Source organism: Salvia splendens, chromosome 17 (assembly GCF_004379255.2).
Source record: "Salvia splendens isolate huo1 chromosome 17, SspV2, whole genome shotgun sequence".
NCBI lineage: Eukaryota > Viridiplantae > Streptophyta > Magnoliopsida > Lamiales > Lamiaceae > Salvia > Salvia splendens.
In genome coordinates, this window is record NC_056048.1 from 22189580 (window position 1) to 22214662 (window position 25083).

A 25083-nucleotide genomic window follows, 5' to 3' on the forward strand; every position below is an offset into this window, starting at 1 on the left:
ATGTAAACTCAAAAGCACTTTGATCTGTTCTCAAGGAAGCTGAATTACTTAAATGGGGTATTCTGTTTGAATGTATCTTTTCTATTTTGACTTTGAATGAAGCTAAAGTTGTTCCTACACGACATTAGATTTTAATGTTTGTTTCTTCATCTTTTTCATATTATTAAATAACATTAACTGTTAATTTTATTTTGTCTCCAACTTATGTCCTCAATTCCTTTTTTATTGTTTTTTTTACATGATGTCCTCAATTCTATTAATGCATGGTCCAAGTTCTCAACTAAAAGAACTTGAATTTGATGGGTTGGAATTGAATAGAGAGATAGGTCAGTTCTTGGAGTAGATTCTTTGAAGTGTACCCTTGGAGATTCTTTTATTTGCGTACAGAAAAGAGAAAATTTTGATTACGTGAAATAAAAAGTGTCCAATAAAGAATGATGGCTGTCATTTTAATTGTGCATGGAACTAATAACTAAATTAAATCAGAGAAAATATGTAGTAGTACTTAATAGTTTAGTGACGCAAATTAAACTTTAATAACCAATTTGATACAAGTTTGCTGATCAGCTAATGAAATTAATCCTTAAAAATAAGAAAAATATTTTTATATTGTTTTAGATTATCCTTTCTAAAATAAACTAAAAACTGATGCAAAATGGCCTTAAGAGCATCTCCAATGGCGGACGTCCGGTCGGACATTCGCGACGGGCGACCGGGACGTCTGCCATTGTGGCGTTTCAACTCAGATACGGACGTCCCGTAAGGACGTCGGATGTCCTCGGACGTACGGGCGACGGGCGGGCGGACGTCCGGTATTTAATTTTTTTTTTAAACTCTATATATACAGCTCGTTGAACTTCATTTCATTCGCACCACTTGTGTTAACAAGTTTCTCTCTTCTTTTACTACAAATTTCATTTCTACTTAATGGAGAACGACAGGAACTCCCCCGCCACGAGCGAGTCGCAGGCTCCGACGTTTCCCGCCGAACTGGAGGGAAACTCTAGCGGAAATGCGACAACGGTTCCGGCAATGTCGGGGATGGGTGGAATGGGTGGGATGGGTGGTATGGGTGGGATGGGTGGGATGAGTGGTATGATGTCCCCTTACTGCAATATGTACAATTGGATGGGTGGGATGGGTGCTATGATGCCCAGGGCAGCGGGGATGGGGGGCATGACCCCAAATATGATGGGGATGGGGATGGGGATGGGGGGCATGACCCCGGATGGGGATGGGGATGGGTGGGATGATGCCGGGGATGATGCAGACCATGCCTGGGGGAAGGGGTGGCAAGGCCCTGAACCACTAGCGGACGATGTCTATCGGCCGGTTATCGATATGTTGTCTACTGATACCCCCTCCAGTTTTGTTCCGGAGAATCAGTTCACCGGCGTGGATACTTTCTCTTTTGAGGAGTTGGGGCTATCTCCAGTCAGGGAGACTCCCGATGATGTGGGGACAGCGGCAAGGGGCAGGGGCAAGGGCCGTGGCAGGGGCAAGGGCAAGGGGAAAGCCACGGGCTCTTCCTCGCGAACGGTGGCTGAGGAGGAGGATGATGAGGAGACGGGAAAGAGGACGGTCTGGAGTATGTGGGAAAACGTCGCGCTTTCGAAGGCTTGGGTTTCAATAGTCGAGGATCCCTATGTCGGTGCTAACCAGCATATTGACAGACTTTGGCATCGTGTCGCTGAAGCCTACCTCACACACAAACCGGCTGGGGTGAAGTGTCGCGTGCCCGAACAATGCCGGAAACAGTGGGGGCGGTTGAGGCCTAAGCTTAGTTGATTTGCCGGCCTCTACCAAAACAATCTCCGCCAGGCAACTAACGGTATGTCCGAGGAGGATGTGAAGAACCGTGCCTTGGCGCAGTACCCCGGCAGATCCTTGAAGTTCAAAGATTTCGACCAGTGGGAGGCCTATCTCGTGGTGAAGGATTCCCAAAAGTTTTGTGGGGGTGTCGAATCGGGCTGGCAGAAGCGGATGAAGATCAACGCTTCCGGTGAATACAACAGCAGTGTTGGTTTGCACGAGCTCCCGGAAGCCGAGGAAGTGTCCCGGCTACCTCAATCAGACTCCCGCCAGCGTCGTCGCCCGATTGGGCAAAAGGCTGCGCAGCGGAAGGCTAGGGGAAGCAGCATAGGTAGCGGGTCGTTCGAGGTCCAATCGGAGGCCCCTGCTCCCCCAGAAGAGTACGATCGTCTCGCCCGCGCACAGATAACGACTATTTTGGTCCGGACCATGCATAGGTGGCATAGCACGACAGATCCTGTGTACAAAAGAATGTTGAAGGATGTCATCGATGGATGTCGGCGCGATTTGGGGATGCCACCCATTGGAGATTATGGCGCCGAGATTAGCGGCGGGGACGACGGGGGCGGCACGGGCGAGGGCGGCACGGGCGAGGGCGGCACGGGCGACGAGGACAACGCGGAGTGAGTCGAGTCTAAATTTCCCATGTTACGTTATTTTTATTATGTAATTTTTTTATGTAATTTTTTTTAGTGAAGCATTCGCAATTTTCTCGTATTCCGTGTCAAAATTATAATTCTGTTACGTTTATAAATAGTTGTGATTTTTTTATTGCGGGAAGTCCTAGTGGGAAGGGCGGATTGTGAAGGGGATGTCCTAGTGACGTGGCAGTGGGATGGGAAGTCCTAGTGACGTGGCAGGAAGTGTTTTTGGGAAGTCCTAGTGGATGTCCGAATGGGACATCCGTGCATTGGAGATGCTCTAATAAACAATCTAAAAATGTTTTAATTTTTTTATAATCAGATTTTCTAAAATGAATTATATGAACTAAGAATAAGAATGAATTTAATGTTATCTAATAATGATAGTTCTGCATTAGGAATTAGTTGGACATTGATCACAAGTGATCAATGCAAAACTAATTCCTAGCGCTGAACTAGAGACAAAATCTTAGTCGTCCATATTTCTAATATAGTGGATAAAATAAATGAAGTGAATCTTAATTTTATACGCCTTATTTTTAGTTTTTTTAGTTTATTTTATACGGAGTTTATTTTTAGATCGTTTTAGTTCGTTTCAGAAAGAATGAACTAAAATGATCATAAATGGACTCTCTGTTGTTTAATAATGAATTTTGTGTTGGTGATAGGAATTAATATGAGATTAATTCCTATCTAGACAAAGATTTACGGTTTCTCCAAGAGGGAGAACCGATGGACCGATGGAGTGAGAATGATAAATATTAATTTAATTCATTCTGCTTGATAATAATAAAAAAAAACTCCACATATATTTATAATATGTGTGGCACAAAAAGATCTATAAACTAGGAAAGCAAATCAAATCCTAAAAAGTAAATAAAATCATAACAGCTAAATAATACTAAAACATAAATAAACTAAATAAATATACAGAGAGAATATTAGCTCACTTCCGGAATAAAATAGAATATCAGGTCTCTATCAACTCCCCACCGTTGAAAACCACATTGCCCTCAAGGTGGAAGTCAGAAAAATAATCTTCCATCTCGTTGTCTTTGTTTGGATCTTCGTCTGCAAACAAAATTGTATCGTTTGGGACCGCAACGAGTGATGGAGAAACCGTCTTTGGACATGAGATCTCTTCCGCGACTTCAGTGACATAACCAATGATTACAACAATGATGTTTGGGCTATGGGATTTTGGAGGAAATTTGGTTTCCACCAAAACCATTGGCTCATCTAGCTTTTGAGACGATTTGTCATCATCTTTTTCCGTCTCTACGATGACTGGATCAGACTTGACCTTTGTTTTTGACTCATCGTCGTTTTCTGCGATAGTCTCGATGACGGAACCAGATGTGGCCTCCTTTTTAGCCATGGCCTATTTTTTTGCTAAATATGCAACTATTTCAATAATTTTGTTGAGAAGTTTATTTATCTCGTCAAAATAAATTGCATCCTCATCAAAGTTATGATAAACAACATCCAAAAGTTCTTGCAATGAGCAATCAGGATTCGAGCGTCGATACTCGTGGAGCCATACGGATGCTGGATGGTCAAAAAATAACATCACAAAAAGCAGACAGTTAGCATCAGAGAACAAGTGATAATCAAAATATTCCTAGATATCCAAAATCCATCTCACGGGGTTAACACCAGAAAACCGAGGAGGAGAGTCTGGAGGAGAGTTTGACCAGACGGACATGGTGGTAGAAAGTAAATCAATAGGAGGATGAGAACCTATTGAAAGCACCAATTTGATAGTAATTAATATGAGATTAATTCCTATCTGGACAAATTGAATGAAATAGCGTGACTTTGAGAGAACTAGAGAGATTGACGGTTTCTTTAAGAGGGAGAACCGATGGAGAGAGAATGATAAATATTAATTTAATTCATTCTGCTTGATAATAATAAAAAAACTCTACATATATTTATAATATGTGTGGTACAAAAAGATCTCGGAAAGCAAATCAAATCCTAACCACTGTGGAAAGTAAATAAAATCATAACAACTAAATAATACTAAAACATAAATAAACTAAATAAATATACGGAGAGAATATTAGCTCCCTTCTTGAATAAAATAGAATATGAGGTCCTTGGTTCGACGATTCTGCACTAGGAGTCACTTCTACATATATTACTATTTGGTCTAATAGCAAAAAAACAAGATTAATTTTAGGATCCACTATTTTAGAAAGAGATAAATTAGTTAATAACTGTATAATTATGGAAATCAAATTTGTTAATATTATAAGTTTTGATTTAGGATAATTAATTGAATTCTGTCCTCTTTGTTCATAATATCATGAACAACGGCCACCTAAAATCCACATTTTTGAGGTAGAACTTTTGAATTCATGATAAAGGTTGTAAACTCAATCTCAATAGGGAACTGAACTTTTCAGTTCATTTATTTGTAGAGAAACATTTGTAATGCCTATTCTTTTGCAGAAAAGTGAAAAAGAGTTAATTTGATGGAATTATAATTCATAATACGCGTTTTAAGTTACAAGAACCTGGAGTTGAAAACGGAGAGGAAATGTCCACCAAAATTTAATACTCACTCCGTCCCCAAAGAATATGCAATTTAGGCTCGACACAGATTTTAATGCAAAATTGGTTAGGTAAGAGAGATTACAGAGAAAAGTAATTAAAGTATTATTACTGGAAGAACAGATCTCACCTCATTAGAGACTAAGAGTTTTCAAAATTGGAAAGTGCATATTCTTGTGAAATGGACTAAAAAGAAATAGTGCATATTCTTGTAGTACGGAAGAAGTATTTGACATTGGTATTGGAGATGAAGCTGATACAAACAGATCTTATGATTAAAATCCTATGAGGAAAATCTAAGGGAATAAAACAAAAAATAGTCTAAAAATGGAACTCTAATTCTAGATCACTTGTATATGAAATAATAATGTGATACGCTAAGGCAGAGCAAACCAAAAAAGGCAAAAATGTGTTGGTAACTAACTACAGCTCCAGTTCCCAAATTGGTAAAGGTCAGAGTTGGTTTTCTATTCTACATACAAGAACCACGTCGAAGGCCCATTCTTGAGCACAATTACTGAGACATGAGGTCCAAGCCAAGCTGCATTCTGTACATGAGCAACAATACGGGAGCTGCACCCGTTCCAGCCATTGCTGTCGGAACCAAAGTTAGACTGGAATATTATCATCCTTCAACAGAATGTTCCTTAAAGACAGTGTAGCTGGGCGCGTTATCGAACCCTCCTGTTGGGAGAGGAAAGATCTATAACCACAAAAACATAGGGAATAAATGTATACGGGGATACTAAATGATGCTAACCTGTTTATTAATTTGTAGCAGTGATTCGAAACACGTATTCTTCTGGAGTTAAAAGAACACCAAAACCTGTGCAGCATTACCCATGATGGTGAGGCGAAGATGGTTGATCTGGGGGGGAGCAGTGTGCAGAGCTCCCATGCAGTCTATGATCCTCAGATGCTCTGGCACGATTGCCATCATTTAGCTGGGATTGCTCATTTACATCGGGCAAGCTGGATTGACCAAGAGAACCAAAATCATGCTGTTCGTTATTAGAAACATAGGCAGCATCATGATCAAATGGATACAGCATCATAACTGGTGGAACCGAAGGTCCGTTTGAAACTCCATTAGGATTCATCGCTGCCAAAGGGTACATGTCGTATGCCACATTCTGAGGACCATCTTGACCAAAATTTGAGTGCAAATGAACATTCTGAGACTGGTAAGATGGGGTTGAGTTATTCCTGTAGGAGTTCCAAAAACGGTCACCTCGACCCTCTCCATGAGAGTAACGTTCAGTTCGAGGGTTAGCTTTCTCAGTCTGGTTTCTGTTGTGACTACGTGAAGCAGCCCTTGATTTTGAATTAGCATTCCACTTCACCTCTTTGTCCAAGTTATCATTTCTGTCATGGTTATAGTTCCCTCTTCTGCTGCCTGACGAGTGGTAATCCCTACTAGTAATCTTCTGAAACAATGAAAACAAAACCGTTAAGATACTATACTCGATGGGGAGTGCTAAAACATAGAAGCAAGCAAGGACCTAAAATAGTACCCAAGATGATAATATTCTAGCAATTTGTGTAATGACAACAGATCAGTGAAAATTATAAGCAAAAGAAAAAAAAATAGAATCATAATAAGAAGTGGTTTTTACAGGATTAGGCAAGTATGTTCCGGTTCCACTACGATATCTTGGCACATCATCCATGTAGCTTTGATATATATTGGGATGTCGCCCGGAAACTGACTGAAGGGGAGCAATAGGAACCATACGGTGGCCGTAATTTGTCATAAGCTGAGAGAACAAGTTTGCATTGGTTGAAAGTGGTCTACCAAGATTGTCGAATGGAAGTTGACCCTGTACAAAAGATGGTGGAACCATGACAGGTGAAGGAAATGCAGAAGGCCCTTGGTACCGAGGATTCTGACAGACCCTTCCAAATTGTAAGCTTTGCCAATGGCTTACAAAGTCACTATTAAGAATATCAGGCTTCCGTTCTTTGGATGTCTCATTAGTTGAGATTCCTAGTAAGGATCTCGAGGAATGTAACTCCTGTAATTGATCTAATCCCTTGGGATTGATGTTCATTACAGATTCACTATCATTCACAGTCTCATGACCTCCGAAAAGCCCACTTGATGCATCCGCTATACCTGCCTCTGGTGGAATGTTATAAACCGGAAGCATCGCAAGGAAAGGGATTGGAGGACCAGTCGGGTAGAATGCAATTACCCCGGAATTCTCACTCATTCTATGCCTTGAGCCAGGACCAATCAGTACTGGGGCAAAGGGCATCATTGAGTCTGATCCACTAGTCTGAGCAACCTCAGAGTCGGGCATACGGTGCCTAGAAACATGCGAAGACACATCCGGCTCAGACTCAGGGTATCTTTCAGTGACTTCAGTCACCAAATTTGACAGTGAACCCCGCTCCTGGTCATCATCTGTGTCATTTGATGCGTGCTCAGACATAACTTTACCTTTTACGTGGTTGTTAATTAGATCTGTTGCAATTTTCTTTCCCCTTTTCTCTTTCGAAAATTTAGGTGCCTTCCCTGATGATCCATCCCAGGAGCTCTCTGAAGAAGTTCTACTTCTCAAAGAATTACTATGGGCCGCTGATGAGAACCTTGAATTGCCTGATTTTTCATCAGTATGAACCTCACCAACATTGATATCCTGCTCCAGAGAACTATCAATAGTATCCCTCTCTGCTCCCCGTTTTTCCCTCACATGCCTTTGCTGAGTTCTCGTACTGCTAGAGGCAGTTACTCGAGATTGTGGAGGAATATATTTTAAACCCGACGGTGATACTGATGGTTTTTCGTGAATTTGGAGTGTGTCCAAATTTCCATTCTCGAGATCATACGGACAAGACGATCTAGAATCTTGTTCCTGCAAAAACTCATTATTGGCTTCTCCCGAGTCTATACGACCAAAATTCTCATTGATTCGGTCAAGTGACTCTTCAGATGAATTAAGTCCAATGCTCGGGAAATATTGAGTCAATTGGGGTGATACCAAACCGTGAGGAAATTGTAAGTGTGTGAATGATGGGTCGATCATAGGGATATTTGCAGGGACAAATCCTGGAAAATTCTGTGGATTGTACCCCATAGAAGCAAGAAAGGATGGAGGGATAGAATAAGGTAGATGACCTGACGTTAAATTAACTGGAACTTGAACTTGGCCATTGAACCCTTGAAGTGAAGCAGACGCCATCATATTCACAATATCTTGATCTTCCGGGTGCATCAGCTGTGTTCCAGAGGTGGTTGAAAACTCTTCACTTAGGGCGTAGCTATTTGAAACACTATTGGCGGCAGAAGTATCAAGACTTAGATGTGATCTTGCCACTGTATCTTCAACTGAAGTATGATTGTTGTGGGTAAACAAAGTCTCTGGCCCAAACCCGTTCCTCCTACAACTCGAATCCAATCTAGAATGAGCAGCACGAGCATCTGTATTTTCTCCATGTCTGCCATGTTGTACTTGTGATGAGACATCACTATAGTTATCAGTCAGTTCAGGACTAGAGTGTGTTCGGGCAAAAAGACGCCTTCCCTCAGTGTCATTTGCCGAATGATCTGCACTCAGAACTCTCTGGTTCTTATCAGTAAGTACAACCTGATCAGGGACGGTATTACTTCCAGTATGATCAGTGACCTGCAAGCTGTTTAAATTGAATTGACTTTTTAAGCTGAGTGAGTGTGAAGCTGAAGACAAATCACTTGTCATGGGAAACATCCTATGTGAGTTTTCACCGTGTTGATAGGAAACGTTGTGAGTATGAGTGCTCCGAACCTCTACCCCATGAGCATTAGAGCTTTCTTTTGCCTTCCTCCCATTATTGGAATTACGAAGCTCATGGGGACTATCTGGAGTTGACAATCTCAAGCACTCAACTCCTGGTGCATCGGGGCGATGACCACTTCCATGTCTCTTCCATGTATTCATAAAGAACTGATTGACTTCAAAGTCTAAGTTTTCTTTTGGGCAGTCAAGTAACCGTGCCAGTCTCTTAGCTCCAAAAGCAAATGCACTTCGTATTCTGAAAAAGTTACCTGGAAATAGACAGCGTATCATTTCCATGAAATTATAATGAGTCAGGAAAACGAATATCAATACATTGCTAACTGTTGGAGGCCATCGTTGTACAATAAAAGAATTTAAGAGGTCAATTTACTCAAGGATCATAATAAAGAAAATTATACATAACATTCATTCTCCAATAAACCCAATATGAAAGAAAATGTGTATCAGAAAACTGATTTATTTAAAAGTGCCCTAATTTAGTGGCATACATCTATTAAGAAAAAAATCAATTCATCCTTAACTCTTTATTATATATCAGATACAGCTCCCTCAGGTTACAAACAGATTCAGCCTTGCCCCAAGGAAATATTACTGGACAGGTATTTATAAGTATCATACTCTTTGCAACTGCAATGATCATATACATTTCAAATTCACGTTACTCTATGTTACTACACCTCGTTGTAAAAAAGATTTTTAAAACAAATCAGGCACTAAATCCATATAGCTATACTTATGAAATATTAAGAGAAGAAGAGGTTGGAGAACGTATATGCAGCTAAGACTTGTGCAAAGGTCAAATATGGAAACAAAAAAGAGAGAGAGAGAACTTAAGAATTATTACACATTAAAACTACTCGAACTTACCTTTACTAACACTTCGTCCAAGGTTGTTGTTCACTCGTAAGGGATCAATCACGTTAAAATGCTTGGAAGAAAATTTCTGACCATTACTTTCCTGGCCACCAGGAAAAACAGCATACACAGAGCTACAAGCTTCAAGAAACAACTTGCTAAGTAGCAACTCCCTACTATCCTTCCTAGGAGGTTCCGCTGCAAAATACAGCACACAAGACATTGTACCAAGGAAAGAAATGGCATACAGGGCATGAATTATAAAAAAATCTGAATTTTTAATACCAGTTACATCAGGTAGGCAATTAATAGCTACAGGTCCCCATAAGCTAACACAAAAGTTCTCCCAGTCAAAATTGCTAAAGAACTCCAGAAAACGATATAGGACCTGCAAAGTTTTACATAAGTTCTCAGGAGAACAATCGAGAAAGAAAATAAACTTGTATACAAACAAACAAAAGAAATAAGTCACCTCAAGTGGTCCATGAAAGGAATTGTTGAAAACATGAAAGATGTAAAGAACTAAAGTCTCCAGGGCATAAGTAGATATGAGTCCATGATGAGCGCCCAATATGCGGCTTTCATAATAGCACCACGCTTTGATTAATATAATACTACGCTTGAACAGATGATTCTGACTTATCAGATTATCGATCTGGGAAACCAAACATGGAATAATGTGGTGAGACAACAAGTATTCGTCTTGAGGTTTCCGTCAGTCAAAAGATGTCACACTTGAGGAATGGCTCAGGATTTCAAGAGATGTGGTTTAGTGTGTTAAGTGTAGAGAGAAAAGATATTTGAATATATTAATGCAGAGAGAGAAAAAAATAATTGAGGTAATAATGAAGAGAGTAGGAGAAAGTAGTTGGATGTATTAATGATGTTTTTTTCTTCCAAATATACAAAAGCGCCATCTCTTCTGGGACAAACCAAAAAGAAAAGTGTGACATCTTTTCAGGGATGGAGGGAGCACTATAACTTGTGCTGCAAAAATTCGGTTAGTAAATCGGAAAATACTTACCTCGTCAAGGAAGCAGAGTGTACACAAGCCACCAACTTGATTAAAAGATATGTCCACCACAATATTTTCCACAAGACATTTAATTATCTTGACCTGAGACGCAGAAGGGACATAAAAGAAAAGGACATTCATTAGTACAGAATAGCAACTACTAACTTAAGACAGCATTGACATGAAAATATTCACCACAGTACAATAACCAGTTCCATCTTGATAAACCTACTAAACTGATATAACATCCGCCATCATCATATGCCACTCATTAAATTGGCTCTGTGTTAGGAAAATTAAAAGTCTATACCCATTTAACTGCTCATTCTCCACACTGCATTATATAAACAGTGACAAATCCCCAACAAAAAGACTGAATTAGGAACTCTGGATGCACCAAAAAAGATCACCAGACTATCAGGAGAAGATTAGATGATTAACCCTGGCCCCGAATCCATGTGTGCGGTGCGAGTTGTGCGAATCTTCCATTACATGTCTGATACAATGTGTTCAAACAAAGCAAGCAAGGATTTGGAGAGTTGGAAAGAATTAGAAAAAAAATCCAAACTATTCTTTTACTTGTTTTAGATAAGGGCGAGAAATTGACTATCAAAAGCAAAGACAAAAAGTAAAATATCAAAGTATATAGGGATTAGAAAGAGCACATACTTCAGCTTGAATATAATGAACCTCCTTCACACGAAACTCAGCATTTTCATTCTTTTCCTCTCTCTGCAGAACATCTTTAACCAGATTGGCCCACGTATCCTTCAAATTCTGATTCTGACTGAAAGCAGTCAGATCAATGTCTCCATCAGGCAGATATGTCTTCAAGGGGACTGAACCAAAGGTGCAGACCTGTGGAGCAGGAAAAGGGTTAAAAAAGACCTAAACAAAGGAAAAACTACAAATATCCTTAGAGAGTACATAGGACATTTTGAGCATGATACTTTGTCTGAGTCATAATAGAAATTTTGAGAATGACTCTTTGTCAGAATCATAAAAGTATCCTGAGGATGATACTTTGTCAGAATCATGAAAGAACTAAAATTGCATTTCACTTCTATATTTCATGGCTCTCGGTATATAGTCACCCTGGGTTTCTGATACTGTACACATCTTATTTCTATCCATTCAACATCAGATATTGATGCTTTTCCCATCTAGAAAAGCAGCTCATTTGACTGATAAGATGAAGTTCATGCCCACCCTGTGCGCTGTAAATCTACCTGAGCTTATTTTCTCCAGCAGAGAGACACTCGGTAAGATAACAGATTTGTTTTCTACTCCTATATCAGTTACCTCACCTGATAACCATGGGCTCACTCATAACTTAACCTAGTTTCAGAGAACGTGTATCAAATTATATCAGCAAATACTTGGACCAACATAAGAAAATGCAAAATAGAAAACGTTGCAAGGTAAAGACTAGCAAATTATGAATTGGTGGTGCCATGTAAAAAATTATGCAAAAACCAACTGCATTTATCGATTAGCACCGCTTTAAACTTTAAGTTGCAATACAACAAAATAGAACTCTGCATTCATTCCAACAACCTGACATGGGAAACACTTCATGATGAGCCGCTGCACATAATCCGCAACAGCATTCCTGCGCTCCTCGGATAGCTGGTTGGGTTGAATGCAGGCAATGAGCTCTGCAGTCCGCGTCTCCGCCTTCATCCACCGCTCTGTATCCAGGGCACGCATAACAGACCCTGCCCCGGGTAAGAGCCCATTGGGCAATTGCTCATCTGTCTCAGTCCATCCTTCATGTTCTCCCATCACTAACACCTTCTCTAAAACAGAACTAATATTTGCACCAACAAAACAAGGACCACCAATCCCTTTTCAGATATATATTGAGCCAACTTTTCTTTCCTCAAACCACCAATGAAATTGAAGCAACAAAAATGGAGCTTTTCTCCCGCAGAATGCAGAATCTAACCCTAATGTGGAAACAAGCAGCTCTAGGCGTCAACTTTATGATAGATATACTGTATATACTTGGAAAAAATTGCAACAAATGATACAAGAAATTCAATACCGTATGGCATACATTATAATCCCCAAAAGATATTACTTTAAGAAACACCAAACCCTACCCAAAAGCTAAAGAAAAAGGATAAAGTGGATCAAGTAATCTGAAACAAAACCCTAATTCAAACCCGGAATCACGGAAATGCCGTCGCAAAATCCAATAACATCATTCGATATTACTTAATTTGAAGAAAAAGGAAGCATCGAACACGGATGAAAAATTGATTGGATGTATTAATTGTGGAACAGTGTGTAAAATTGGGAATTCTTAACGAGGGGAAACTGTTGAAACTGGTATGACGTTCGTTGTGAGGAATTTGATTAATTTTGAATGTGTGTGTGGAAATGGTGGAACAATTTTTGGTAAAATGATGACGAGAAGCGTAGACAGTTTGAGATAGACTAAGATCACTCACTATTAACTGCATATCACATAAATAGTTAAACTAATTAACTGTATTTAAAAATACAAATTAATTTAATTTCTTTTGTTATATTAATATTTTGTTCAAAAAAACTGGGATGGGCTTTCAAATTTTTTCTTATTTTCCCTTCATAGTTCCTAAATTGGATGGATCAATCTCGTCATTTTTTATTAACAATGTTTTGTTCTGTGTTGTATATGCGTTCGTTCTTTTACAACCAACGAAGTATTTTTAAAGTCAAAAAAATAGTTTAAAATTAAAAAACTCAGATTTATGAAATTATGTATTTCAGTGTTTTTTAATGGACAAGGATTAAAGAAATGGAGATAAGAATTCGTAGTAGTGCTTATCTAAAATGGGATGTGGATGCCCAATGTTTTGGTGCTCAATTTTCTTTTAACCATACCAAGCCTAAATTTGTAATCTGTTACAATTGACTTTAAATAGTTGCAATAGGGGATGTGTGATTGTCGATGATAGGTATGTCAATCGGGCCAACCCGTTCGGGTTCGGGCCAACCCGTTCGGGTTATTGGGCCATTGGGGTACGGGCTATTCGGATTATGATTTTTTTGGGTTATAAAAGTTCGACCCTAACCCTAACCCTTCGGGTTTCGGGCTAACCCACCGGGTTATTCGGATCAATACGTATTTTTAATTCTTTTAATATTTTCAAAAAAATAATACGTATTTTAAATTTTCTTTAATTATATACATATTTTTAATTAATCATTCAACAATGAAATATGTATTTTTAATTTTCTTTAATATTTTTAAAAAAGATTAAGTTATTTAAATTTAAATAACTTATTCATTACATAATTATTTACAAAATATCTATCAATAGTATGTTTATGTTTATGTTTATGTATTTAAAATATAAATCAACACTTTGTTTCAAAATTCAAACATAAATCAATTCGTTAAATAAAATTTTCATAACGTGAGAGGTGCATCGTAGATGTAACAAAAATATTTTGAATTGTTAAAAAGTGAATTATCAAGATGCTAGCTAATTGGAGTAACTCTAAATTTTCTTGAATTATGATTGGTCAAATTTAATTTATTCCAGCTGTAAATAAGTCAAATAATAATTTATCTTTGTTTTAAGAATCATCAAAGTACGCATAATTAAATGACGAAGCGGCGTCAAAACACTTTCCACTATTATATTGGAAACATACTAAAAGAAAGCTTTTATATACGAGTATTTATGAATCCATGAACCACATAGTGATTTTTTTCGTGATCTTTTATAGTTGGTTGATGTATTTGGATTTTGCATGGTTTTAAAGGGTTGTCTTGGATGATTTTGATTATATTTCTATATTTTGGTATGTTTACATGTTTGTTGAGAAATGATAGAAAATGGATTAGAAAATGTATACAAAATATGTGGATGTGCAGCAGCCTTGTTTGAGTCAATGTTTCTCGTAATTTTGAAGTCTGATAAACCTCTAATACATATTATTCTCTTCGTCTTCGAAAGAGCTTCGCGTGGATATATTGCACACCTCAATCGGAGCTTTGTAAAGAAAGTTATGACCGTTACAAAAACTGCTCACGGTGTAGAAGCCTTCAACCCGACGGGCCGACCCGTAACCCGATCGGGTCAGCCCGCATAACCCGACAACCCGAACGGGTCAGCCCGAATGGCCCAATTTTAAATTCGGGCTGCGAAATTACAACCCTAACCCTGTATTTTTATCGGGTTATTCGGGCTGGCCCGCGGGTTCGGGTTACATTGACATCCCTAGTCGATGATAGACGAGTCATTCTGGTCAGTCGCCACGATTATGTAATTGTATACTTCATCAACTAGCTTACCCAATTATGTACTCCCTCCGTCCCACTCAAGATGACCATGTTCTTGAGTGGCACGGGATTTTAGAAAGTGTTATTAGGTAGAATTAAGTAGAGGGGAAAAAGGTAGTTGAATATTTTAATGAGAAGAGACGAGAGATGAAGTTATTTTCAAAATTGAAAATTGGTCATCTTGATTGGGACAAACAAAAAAGGAAAGATTGTCATCTTAAATGGGACAGAGGGAGTAACTAATTCGAAAATACACAACACATACTTAAGAACAGTTACAAGAATGTGATACTACTATATACTTCTTTCGTCTGCTATTAGAAGTTCCATTTGAGTTCGGCATGAGAAAATGAATGAAAAAGATAGTGAAATATTAGACTCATTTTTAGTTTATACTCCATCCATCTCTCATTTTGCCATTTTAGGATATCCAAAAAAATAGTCTCATTTTTGAAATAGAAAGTTTAGATAGACACATTGTTGAACCTTCTAACTAATTAGTATCCAAACACATAATATAGCATACTTAAACATAATTAATCAGCCTCAAAGATACTCAAATCACAATATAACATCAAAATAATAAAATCACTTCACTTCTCAACAAATTGTGGAGTCGACAAGGCTCCACCCAAAGCTTATCCACCCAAAGCTTATCCACCAACTAAACCATATAACATGTCCCTATAAACAATATACTTATGAAATGTCATTTTGGGTCATGGTAAAAAAAAGTCAAAAGTAATAGGATAAAAGATGTTCAATTTTGTGCTAACATTTCTAATTTAACTCTAAGCCCAAATCTTTTCAATGATGTGGATTCCAACCTTTAATCATGAGCAAGAACTAGAATGTTTATTTCGATAGTAGTTGATTAAAACTAACGTGTTACTGTTAAAAAGAATTAAACATCTTCGTTGAAGTATGATAAGCATTGTCTATTAAAACTTGAGTTGGAAAAATAGCAATATTCATATCATTAGTATTAATAAATGAAAAAGGATATAAAAATCACACAAAATGAATAACTATTGATCTATTTTTGGCATTGAAGACGGACAAATTGTGTTCACCACTTGAAGCCGGATACACAAATACACGATGCATCTGATTATTTTTTAATTTTAATATAATTAAAAATTAATAAACGTTAATTAATTAAGTAGTGTAATAAGAAAAGATGCAACATATGTTCATATCATTATTAGTATTACCCGCCGCCAACACCGATCCGCATAATCTGGTAAGGATCCGTTGCTAATTTTAACATCTGTTTGTATTGTCCAACATTTTCGTCGGTGAAATATGAGTGTTTTTAGTGAAAAGAACATCTATAAAAAAGTGGAAGGTTGACATCAAAATAACAAGCCCTTTTAGAAGCTGAGTCTAGGAATAGAGCTTGTCAGATGTAATCTACTTTAAATGAAAACAAAAATGATTGAGGAAGTAGATTAGAAAACTGAAAGTAATTGAAATACAAAAAATGAAACTATAAATCGTAAATTAGCCAAGTCTAGAAAGTTCCATTTCCGTAAGACGAGATGCATCCAGATAGTGCTATCGGATTTGGCGATCCTCCTCAAAGATAAAACGACTTCGTCTCTGATGTAGCAGTTGCAGCATCGCTGACAAAAGAGTTCCAACGAACGAACTGGATTATGGCAATAGAAGAACAATACGGGGAGAGAGAGATTATGTTATGGATGTATAGATTTCAAGTGCGTCTTGGTATAGACAATGCATAGGTATGTCTTTCTATTTATAGGCTAAGCCTACTACATCCGGAGCCTATGAAATGAATGTAGAGTCAACAACTTTGTCATTAATGCTTGATTGTTATGGTCGGACATTACAGAGTTTATCATGGAGCATGAGCTTAGATGGATGTATTTGGACATCATTGTTCGTTCGAGGGACGTATCTAGACGACCTTATAAATGTGCACGCATGGACAGTTACATGTCAAATTACATATGCTTATTAGTCACGTTTTGGTCTACATGTCCAATGCGGAATTAATTAATATATAATCTTATATTTCCATATTATTATGACATAACTCACTAAGAATATGTTAAGCAAAAATGAATACATGATACATCATGATCATCTACTCTGAATATAGATTAATTCTATATTATTTAGTTTTACAAAATAAACATTTGGGTCATTTACATGACCTGGTAAAACTGGGTTGACCGAACTCTATATTCCAACAAATTCAAGATCGATGTATATTTTTATTATTCCCTATTGTTATGTTTCTCCTCTGACTAAGATTAGAAAGGAGTTCAAGTTATAATGAAGTAAATGAGAAATCATTATCGATAGTAAATACTCCCTCCGTCCCATTTTATGAGTCTCGGTTGAGTTCGGCACGAGTTTTAAGAAATGTAAAGAAAAGTTGGTGAAAAAAAATAGTGGAATGTGGGTCCTACCTTTTTATATTAGTTTTATAATAAAATGTGAGTGGAAAAATATTAGTGGAATATGAGGTCTAATACCATTTATGGAATATTCCAACCTAGACTTCTAAAGTGGGACATAGGGAATTTTAGAGTGATACTCTACTAAACAGTAAATATAATTATACACCCAAGAACATTTTTTATTAACTTTTTAAATTTTAATGTTTATTAACTTTATATTTTTATTAATCTAATAATAATAATAATAATCTATTAACTTTTCTAATTTATGAAAAAGTTAAAATATACAGGTACTAACTACGGACCAGGTGACCATCGTCCGACGAGTGCTGCCGGAAACTTCATTAATGGACAGCCGAGATCCCGCACAGCTCACCCTTTGACCCCATCGTGCTCCGCCTTAACTCCGAGCGGTGGATCTCCTCCCATAATCCTTCGGCCTTTGCCGTAAATGAAGGGGAGAGAGAATATCAATGGGAAAAATAGATGAGACTCAGAGGGAGATTGCAAAGAGTTCACACGTCTTTTTTACACATTTTTTGATGAAATGGGCTATTATAATACTTGGCCTTTTATTAAAATTAGTTTGTCTACTTCTTTATCTAAAATAAAATAGTACATGGGAAGGCTTATTAAGTTAAGATACTACACTCTCCTTCGTGAATAGGAGTCTCGGTTTGCCATTTTGTTCTATCCGTGAATAGGATTCTCAGTTCATTATTTCTATAAATAGTAATAGGTCTCACATTCCACACTATGCATTAAAATCCGTGCATAACCAAAAGTGCGTAATAATAAAAATTGGAGTGAGTATACCTATAAATAGTCACGATCTCAAAAATTTATTATAATGTTAACAATGTAAAGTAAATTACTAATAAATAATTGACATATCGACTTCCAAGGAATATTAGATGAAAAGGAGTATTATGGAGTAATGTATTCCTCCTTCCATTTACGAAAAATAGTCACATTTTACTATTTTGGGATGTCCAAAAAAATTAGTCTCATTTCTAAAAATGAGATCTCTACCATATTTTATCCACTTTTTCTCCTTTCTCCCATACTTTACTTATTTTTTTCTAATTCTCTAACTTTATCAAATTTCTCACTAGAACGCAATCTCATTAGTGGAAGGAGGGTGCAGTAGTAATAAAGAACTCTCTTCTCTCTCGAACACAAACAGCATTTTTGTCCATGGCCAAAAGAGAGAAGCAATGTTTGGTGTCAGTAGCTCAACCTCCCAAAAACAGCAACATTACTTCAAAATCCACAAGAAGAAAATTGTGCAAAAACAAAAATTCTTGATTAAAAAAAACAGAAAATTCAACCCACAATCAATAGATTCTGTCAGTCATCCCTGAAAATAACCTAGAATTCAGTGAACCTTGATAAATACCACACTTTTCCAGGAAACTTTAATTAGAACTTTCCTATATAAATTCTGCTCTCACAATCAACACCAATTTCAATTCCCAGAAAAGAAATTGAAAAAGGGTTGATCATCACTAGAAGTTGACAGCTTTGGTGAATTATCTGCACTAAAACTAGGGTTCTTGAATTCATTCTGATCATTATCATGACTTCTTGACTGCAAAATCCCGGAGGGGTGGATTGGAAATAAATCCAGTGTTTCCTGATCATGGCTGCTGCAGCTTATATGCTCCATTGATTGGGAATCAGTGCTTGTTCTTGACCTCTTGAAACCACCTGATGCAGTGGGGAGTTGTACCTTGGGATGCTGCTGGTAATACATTGCATCATTCTTTGATGTAGGAAGGTAGCATGGGCTGCAAATCACTGCAAAATGTAGCAAATATGGATCATTAATCTGTAGTGAAAAAAATGCAGAAATATGAAGATTCTAGTTTTGCAAGAAGCTGTTTTTGAGATAATACACATTCAAGCAAATGAAACCTTTTTAGGAATCAGTCTCATAAGGATCCAAAATCCCAATAAAACACACCCATTATTAGCATGTGACTAAGATGGTAGATAAAAATCCAATCTTTTTTTTGGGTCGAATAAAAATCCATTCTTTAGCATGTGATCATTAGCTTCTTTTGTAATTTCATACTATAAAAATCCATTCTTTAGTGGTAGTATTACATAATAGAATATGAAAGGACATCAAACATAGTAGTGGTGTGAAAAATGAATCAAGAAAGGCACTAAAAGTAATGCAAAATGTGATACACAAATTAATCACACATACCATTCTGGTAAGGAGGAGGAAAAAGAGGAGTAGGCGAATGGAGAAAGCGATTATAGAAAGCAAAAGTCTCCTGCTTCTGCTTCTGCTTCTGCCTCTGCCTGGCTTTATGGTTCTGGAACCAGTAAAAGACGTTTTTGCCCTCGATGTAGCCATAATCTCTGAGCCTTGCAGTGATCTGCTGAATCTGCTCAGCAGTTGGGGTTCTCAAGCCCTGCTTGTACAAGCTTTCCAGCATGTTTATCTGCTCCTTCGTTGGATTCCATCTCGACCCTCCATTTCCTACATTCTGATCTTCCCTTTCCCCCTCCATTGTTGTGATCTGATTAGTACGTAATGTGCCCATTTTATAGGGATGGGAAAAGGGCGAAGTAGACCACTAGCCCTAGAAATCAACCAATCATATGGAAAAAAGAGTCGAACAAGGGAAAAAATACACACACACAAGATAATTTGCATTGCATGCGTATAGTTTTTGGTGCAGAAACATCTCTTAAAACATGGAGGGTAGCGGCTGAGGCATGCATGGAATGACGAAAATGCCCCTACAGGAGGGGGTACATTGGGATTGAAAGTAGGGGTAGATTTGGGAGAATTAAATGAGGAGTATAGGGCCTAGTCTTTGGGAATTGCAGAAGACTAGATAGAGTGGAGAGAGAGAGAGAAAGGGAGATTGGTAGGATGATGAGAGTTTGAGTTGATTCAGAGGTGAGAAATTGAGACGACTCCTTTACTCGTTGGTGGAGCAAAGAAAAGGTGAGACATAGATGTGTAGATTTATTGCAAAAGGTTTGCTTTGAAATATGAGACTTGATTTTGCTTCTATCTATAGAGCTCTCTACTACCTATCGTTAAAAACAAAAGGAAAGATTTACGCAACTCCTTATTTTTAAAAGATTTGATTGGATATATGTGGAATAGCTTTCTTTAACTTTAGGTTCTTTGGTGATCACATCTTATTAAATTGGAGTTAATAATACTAATTACCTCTTGCTTTGATGGGAGCAATATTAATGAATGAATATAGGTATGCGGCTTTTGGTTAATTCGGCATATGATTATAAGCATGGATATCAAGTTTTCATGATACTAAAATTTTGGATTTTGAGGAATAGCAACATTCAATTTTATGGGTACTAAATTTTGAAGCTTTACTTTTTGTAAAGTTAAATTAAATGCGTTTGTCCTCCAATTCCCAAAAAAAATGAGGGAAAGGTGATAAGAAAGATGTGCAAGATCTTCCTACAATAGAGTTCTTAAAATCTAAAGGCAGGACTCATGGGATATTACAATTGTTTCTCTAAATTAATCACTTTTAAATAAAGTAAAAATGTGTTACATTAAGATCCTTCAAATGATGGTTTCTTAAATAACGATAAATTTGTGTTCACGTAACTATAAAAAAACTGTAGCGTAGACTAATACTTCCGTACTCCTTCTGTCCATCAATAAAAGGGCACATTTGATCGGATACAAATTATAAGAAACATAGTAAAAAAATGTTGAAAGTGTTAGTTGAAGGCGGGTCTTACATTTATATAGTATTAGTTTTATAATTCAATGTGGGTAAGATAAAATTAGTGGAATGTGAAGTCCATTATCAAAAGTAGTAAAAAAGAAATTAAAAGTTTATTGGTGCACGGACAAAAATGACAAAAATGAGAAGTTTATTGGTGGACAAAGAAAGTATTTGATAAATTATGGAGTATGAACATCGGAAGATGACTTCAAAAGTTCTACGTATTCCCTCCGTCCCATAAAAATATGTACATTTTGGAGGACACGAGTTTTAATGCACAAGATAAATGTAAATAGGGGTGAGCAAAAAAACCAAAAACCAAATATCTGAACCGAACCAAACCGAAATTCTGAAATTCGGTTTGGTTTTTTCGGTTTTTCGGTTTGGTTCGGTTTTGAAAATCCAAAAATTTCGGTTTTTCGGTTCTGGCAAAAAAAAACCAAAAAAACAAATAACTGAATTATATTTTAAATATAATACTATTATATATATATATATATATATATATATTCTATTAATTTAATATATTATATTATATTATATATATATGGATGTATTAGGGTCCTCACAGCTAGCCATGCACAAGGGTCACGAACCACCGGTTCCGGTTCATGAACCGGCGGTTCACGGTTCAGGAAATGCTTGAACCTGAACCGGCCCGCCTACCTCCCGACAGTTCCGGTTCCAGTTCAAAAAACCGCCGGTTCACCAGGCGGTTCAAAACCACCGGTTTTTTGCCTGAACCGCCGGTTCCGGTTCATGAACCGGCGGTTCAACCGAAATTTTAAAAAAAAAATTATTTATAAAAATTGATTTTTATATTTAATATCAATTTTTACAAATGAATACAAGAAATTCGTAATAACCCATATATATTTGATGGGCTTGCGAATTTAAGAAACCATTCTTGGTTGTTTCTCTTTTATAGAGACATCCTTGAATGTTTTATGTTCCACTTTCGATGTGAGACAAACTCATTCTTGGTTGTTTCTCTTTTATAGAGACATCCTTGAATGTTTTATGTTCCACTTTCGATGTGGAACAAAATCGTTATTGGTTGTTTCTCTTTTATAGAGACATCCTTGAATGTTTTATGTTCCACTTTCGATGTGAGACAAACTCATTCTTGGTTGTTTCTCTTTTATAGAGACATCCTTGAATGTTTTATGTTCCACTTTCGATGTGGAACAAAATCGTTATTGGTTGTTTCTCTTTTATAGAGACATCCTTGAATGTTTTATGTTCCACTTTCGATGTGGGACAAACTCATTCTTGGTTGTTTCTCTTTTATAGAGACATCCGTGAATGTTTTATGTTCCACTTTCGATGTGGGACAAACTCATTCTTGGTTGTTTCTCTTTTATAGAGACATCCTTGAATGTTTTATGTTCCACTTTCGATGTGGGACAAAATCATTCTTGGTTGTTTCACTTTTATAGAGACATCCTTGAATGTTTTATGTTCCACTTTTGATGTGGGACAAACTGATTCTTGGTTGTTTCTCTTTTATAGAGACATCCTTGAATGCTTTATGTTCCACTTTCGATGTGGGAAAAAATCATTCTTGGTTGTTTCACTTTTATAGAGACATCCTTGAATGTTTTATGTTTCACTTTCGATGTGGGACAAACTCATTCTTGGTTGTTTCTCTTTTAAAAAGACATCCTTGAATGTTTTATGTTTCACTTTCGATGTGGGACAAAATCATTCTTGGTTGTTTCTTTTATAGACACATCCTTGAATGTTTTATGTTCCACTTTCGATGTGGGACAAAATCATTCTTAGTTGTTTTTTTTTATAGAGACATCCTTGAATGTTTTATGTTCCACTTTCGATGTGGGACAAAATCATTCTTGGATGTTTCTCTTTTATAGAGACTTCCTTGAATGTTTTATGTTTCACTTTTGATGTAGGACATACATCAAAAGTATGTCTCTATAAATGAGAAACAACTAAGAATGATTTTGTCACACATCGAAAGTGGAACATAAAACATTCAAGGATGTTTCTATAAAAGAGAAACAACCAAGAATGGTTTCATAAATTCACAAGCCCATCAAATATATATGGGCTATTACGAATTTATTGTATTCATTTGTTTGTAAAAATTGATTTTAAATATAAAAATCAATTTTTATAAATATATTTTTTTAAAAATTCGGTTGAAAATGCGGTTCAAACCGCCAAACCGCCTGTTCACGGTTCACAATTCGCAGACCCTGAACCGGCCCGTGTTAACCGGCAACCCTCCGGACGGTTCAAACCGCCGGTTCCAGTTCCGGTTCCGGTTCATGAACCGGCGGGCCCGAACCGGCGGTTAACCGCCGGGCCGGTTCGGTTTGTGCATGCTCTTTAGTGTTAAGCTTCAAACAGATCATATCCCTTGGATCCTTGAATTGAATGGTTGTGATCAAATTAACCGAGCTACATTATTAGACTATAATGTTACGTTATTAGTCGGTGTGCACTATTAGAATGAAAATCTACATTATTAGACTTGAATGTTACATTATTAGACTAGAATGTTACATTACTAGTCGGTGTACATTATTAGAATGAAAATCTACATTATTAAATGACACGTGACATTAATCTAACTGTTAGATGACAAAATCGTGGGGTTCAGATTCGGTTGAATGTTTGGACAATATTTACATGTTGAACTTGAATACATCCCTATATAAATATATATATAGGATTATGATAAATACCGAACCACTCTTAAACCTTAAACGCCGAACAACATCATTATATGATAACATGGAGTTCATTATAATGAACTAATAACAAACATATAATGAACTTAAGATTTTTATATTATGCATGATGATGTCATTATTTTTAAATGTCAGAATTCCCTATAATGAACTACAAATAAAGTTGCAATGAACTCCGCGTTATTATATAATGATGTGTTTGACGTTTAGTGTTTAAAACTAGTTTGGTATATAACACAACCCTATATATATAGTTTTAATCTATGCAAAACTAGACAGAAACACAGAACAGATGATCAAAACAAGTATGTGTTTAAATCCAGAAATGCAGCCCAAATCTTGGCCCTAGGATTGGATGATCTAATGGTTAATAATTAACCAAAAATACGGAAGGTCATAATTAAGCAATTTTATGTCATATTATAATATTTGGGTTTAATGTCATGCTAAGATCATTTTAGGTCATGCTTTATTAGCATGACCTAAAAATTAACTAACTATGACCTAAAAGTGCCCTACGTATGATATTGTTCTGCATTTTTGTATTTAAATCTAGTTTTGCATAGTTAGTTCATTTTTAGGTCATGCTAATAAAGCATGACCAAAAATGATCTTAGCATGACATTAAACCCAAATATTATAATATGACATAAAATTGCTTAATTATGACCTTCCGTATTTTTGGTTAATTATTAACCATTAGATCATCTAATCCTAGGGTCAAGATTTGAGCTGCATTTCTAGATTTAAATGCATTTTTATTTTGATCATCTCCATATATATATATATATACATACATACATACATACATATATATATATATATATATGGGAGCGTTATTCTCCTATATATATATATTCTTTTAACTCTTCCATATAATATGTATTATATATATTCTATTAATTTTATATTTTATAGATATATATTCTACTATACAAAATAAAATATAATATATATTAATATATACATGTGTTTTTTTTCAGTTTTTCAGTTTTATCATATAATTTCGGTTTTTGAAGTTCGGTTTTTGGTTTTTCAGTTTTGGTTTTTTGATTTTTCGGGTTCAGTTCGATTTGGGTTTTGACCTAAATTCGATTTTTCGATTTTGGTTCGGTTTAAGCAAAAAACTGAACCGAAACTCAAATGCTACCCCTAAATGTTAAAGAGAGATAGAAAGAAAAAATAATTATATTTTATTGTTAATAGAGAACGAGGCAACTTAAGAGATAGAAATAAATTACCAAAAATAGAAAACAAAGCTAAGTT

The 25083-nt window shown here is 36.6% G+C and overlaps 2 protein-coding genes across 3 annotated transcripts; both read right to left on the reverse strand.

Annotated features, from left to right (window-relative positions):
- Window positions 1–5199: 5199 nt before the first annotated feature.
- Window positions 5200–13092, reverse strand: LOC121774618. 2 transcript variants are annotated; one of them, XM_042171484.1, is made up of 9 exons: window positions 12219–13092; window positions 11331–11519; window positions 10671–10763; window positions 10119–10301; window positions 9932–10034; window positions 9659–9844; window positions 6629–9039; window positions 5773–6436; window positions 5200–5696 (listed from the first exon to the last, which is right to left on the reverse strand). In XM_042171484.1, exons 1-8 carry the CDS (start codon window positions 12444–12446, stop codon window positions 5849–5851), a joined length of 3981 nt encoding a protein of 1326 aa, XP_042027418.1. In that variant the 5' UTR covers window positions 12447–13092; the 3' UTR covers window positions 5200–5696; window positions 5773–5848. The 2 variants fall into 2 exon arrangements, with proteins under 2 accessions (XP_042027418.1, XP_042027417.1); XM_042171483.1 differs by having other exon boundaries at window positions 5773–6439.
- A 5745-nt stretch (window positions 13093–18837) lies between these two features.
- On the reverse strand, window positions 18838–19894 carry LOC121774474 (WUSCHEL-related homeobox 2-like). The gene is made up of 2 exons (XM_042171342.1): window positions 19585–19894; window positions 18838–19169 (listed from the first exon to the last, which is right to left on the reverse strand). Exons 1-2 carry the CDS (start codon window positions 19892–19894, stop codon window positions 18838–18840), a joined length of 642 nt encoding a protein of 213 aa, XP_042027276.1.
- Window positions 19895–25083: the final 5189 nt, after the last annotated feature.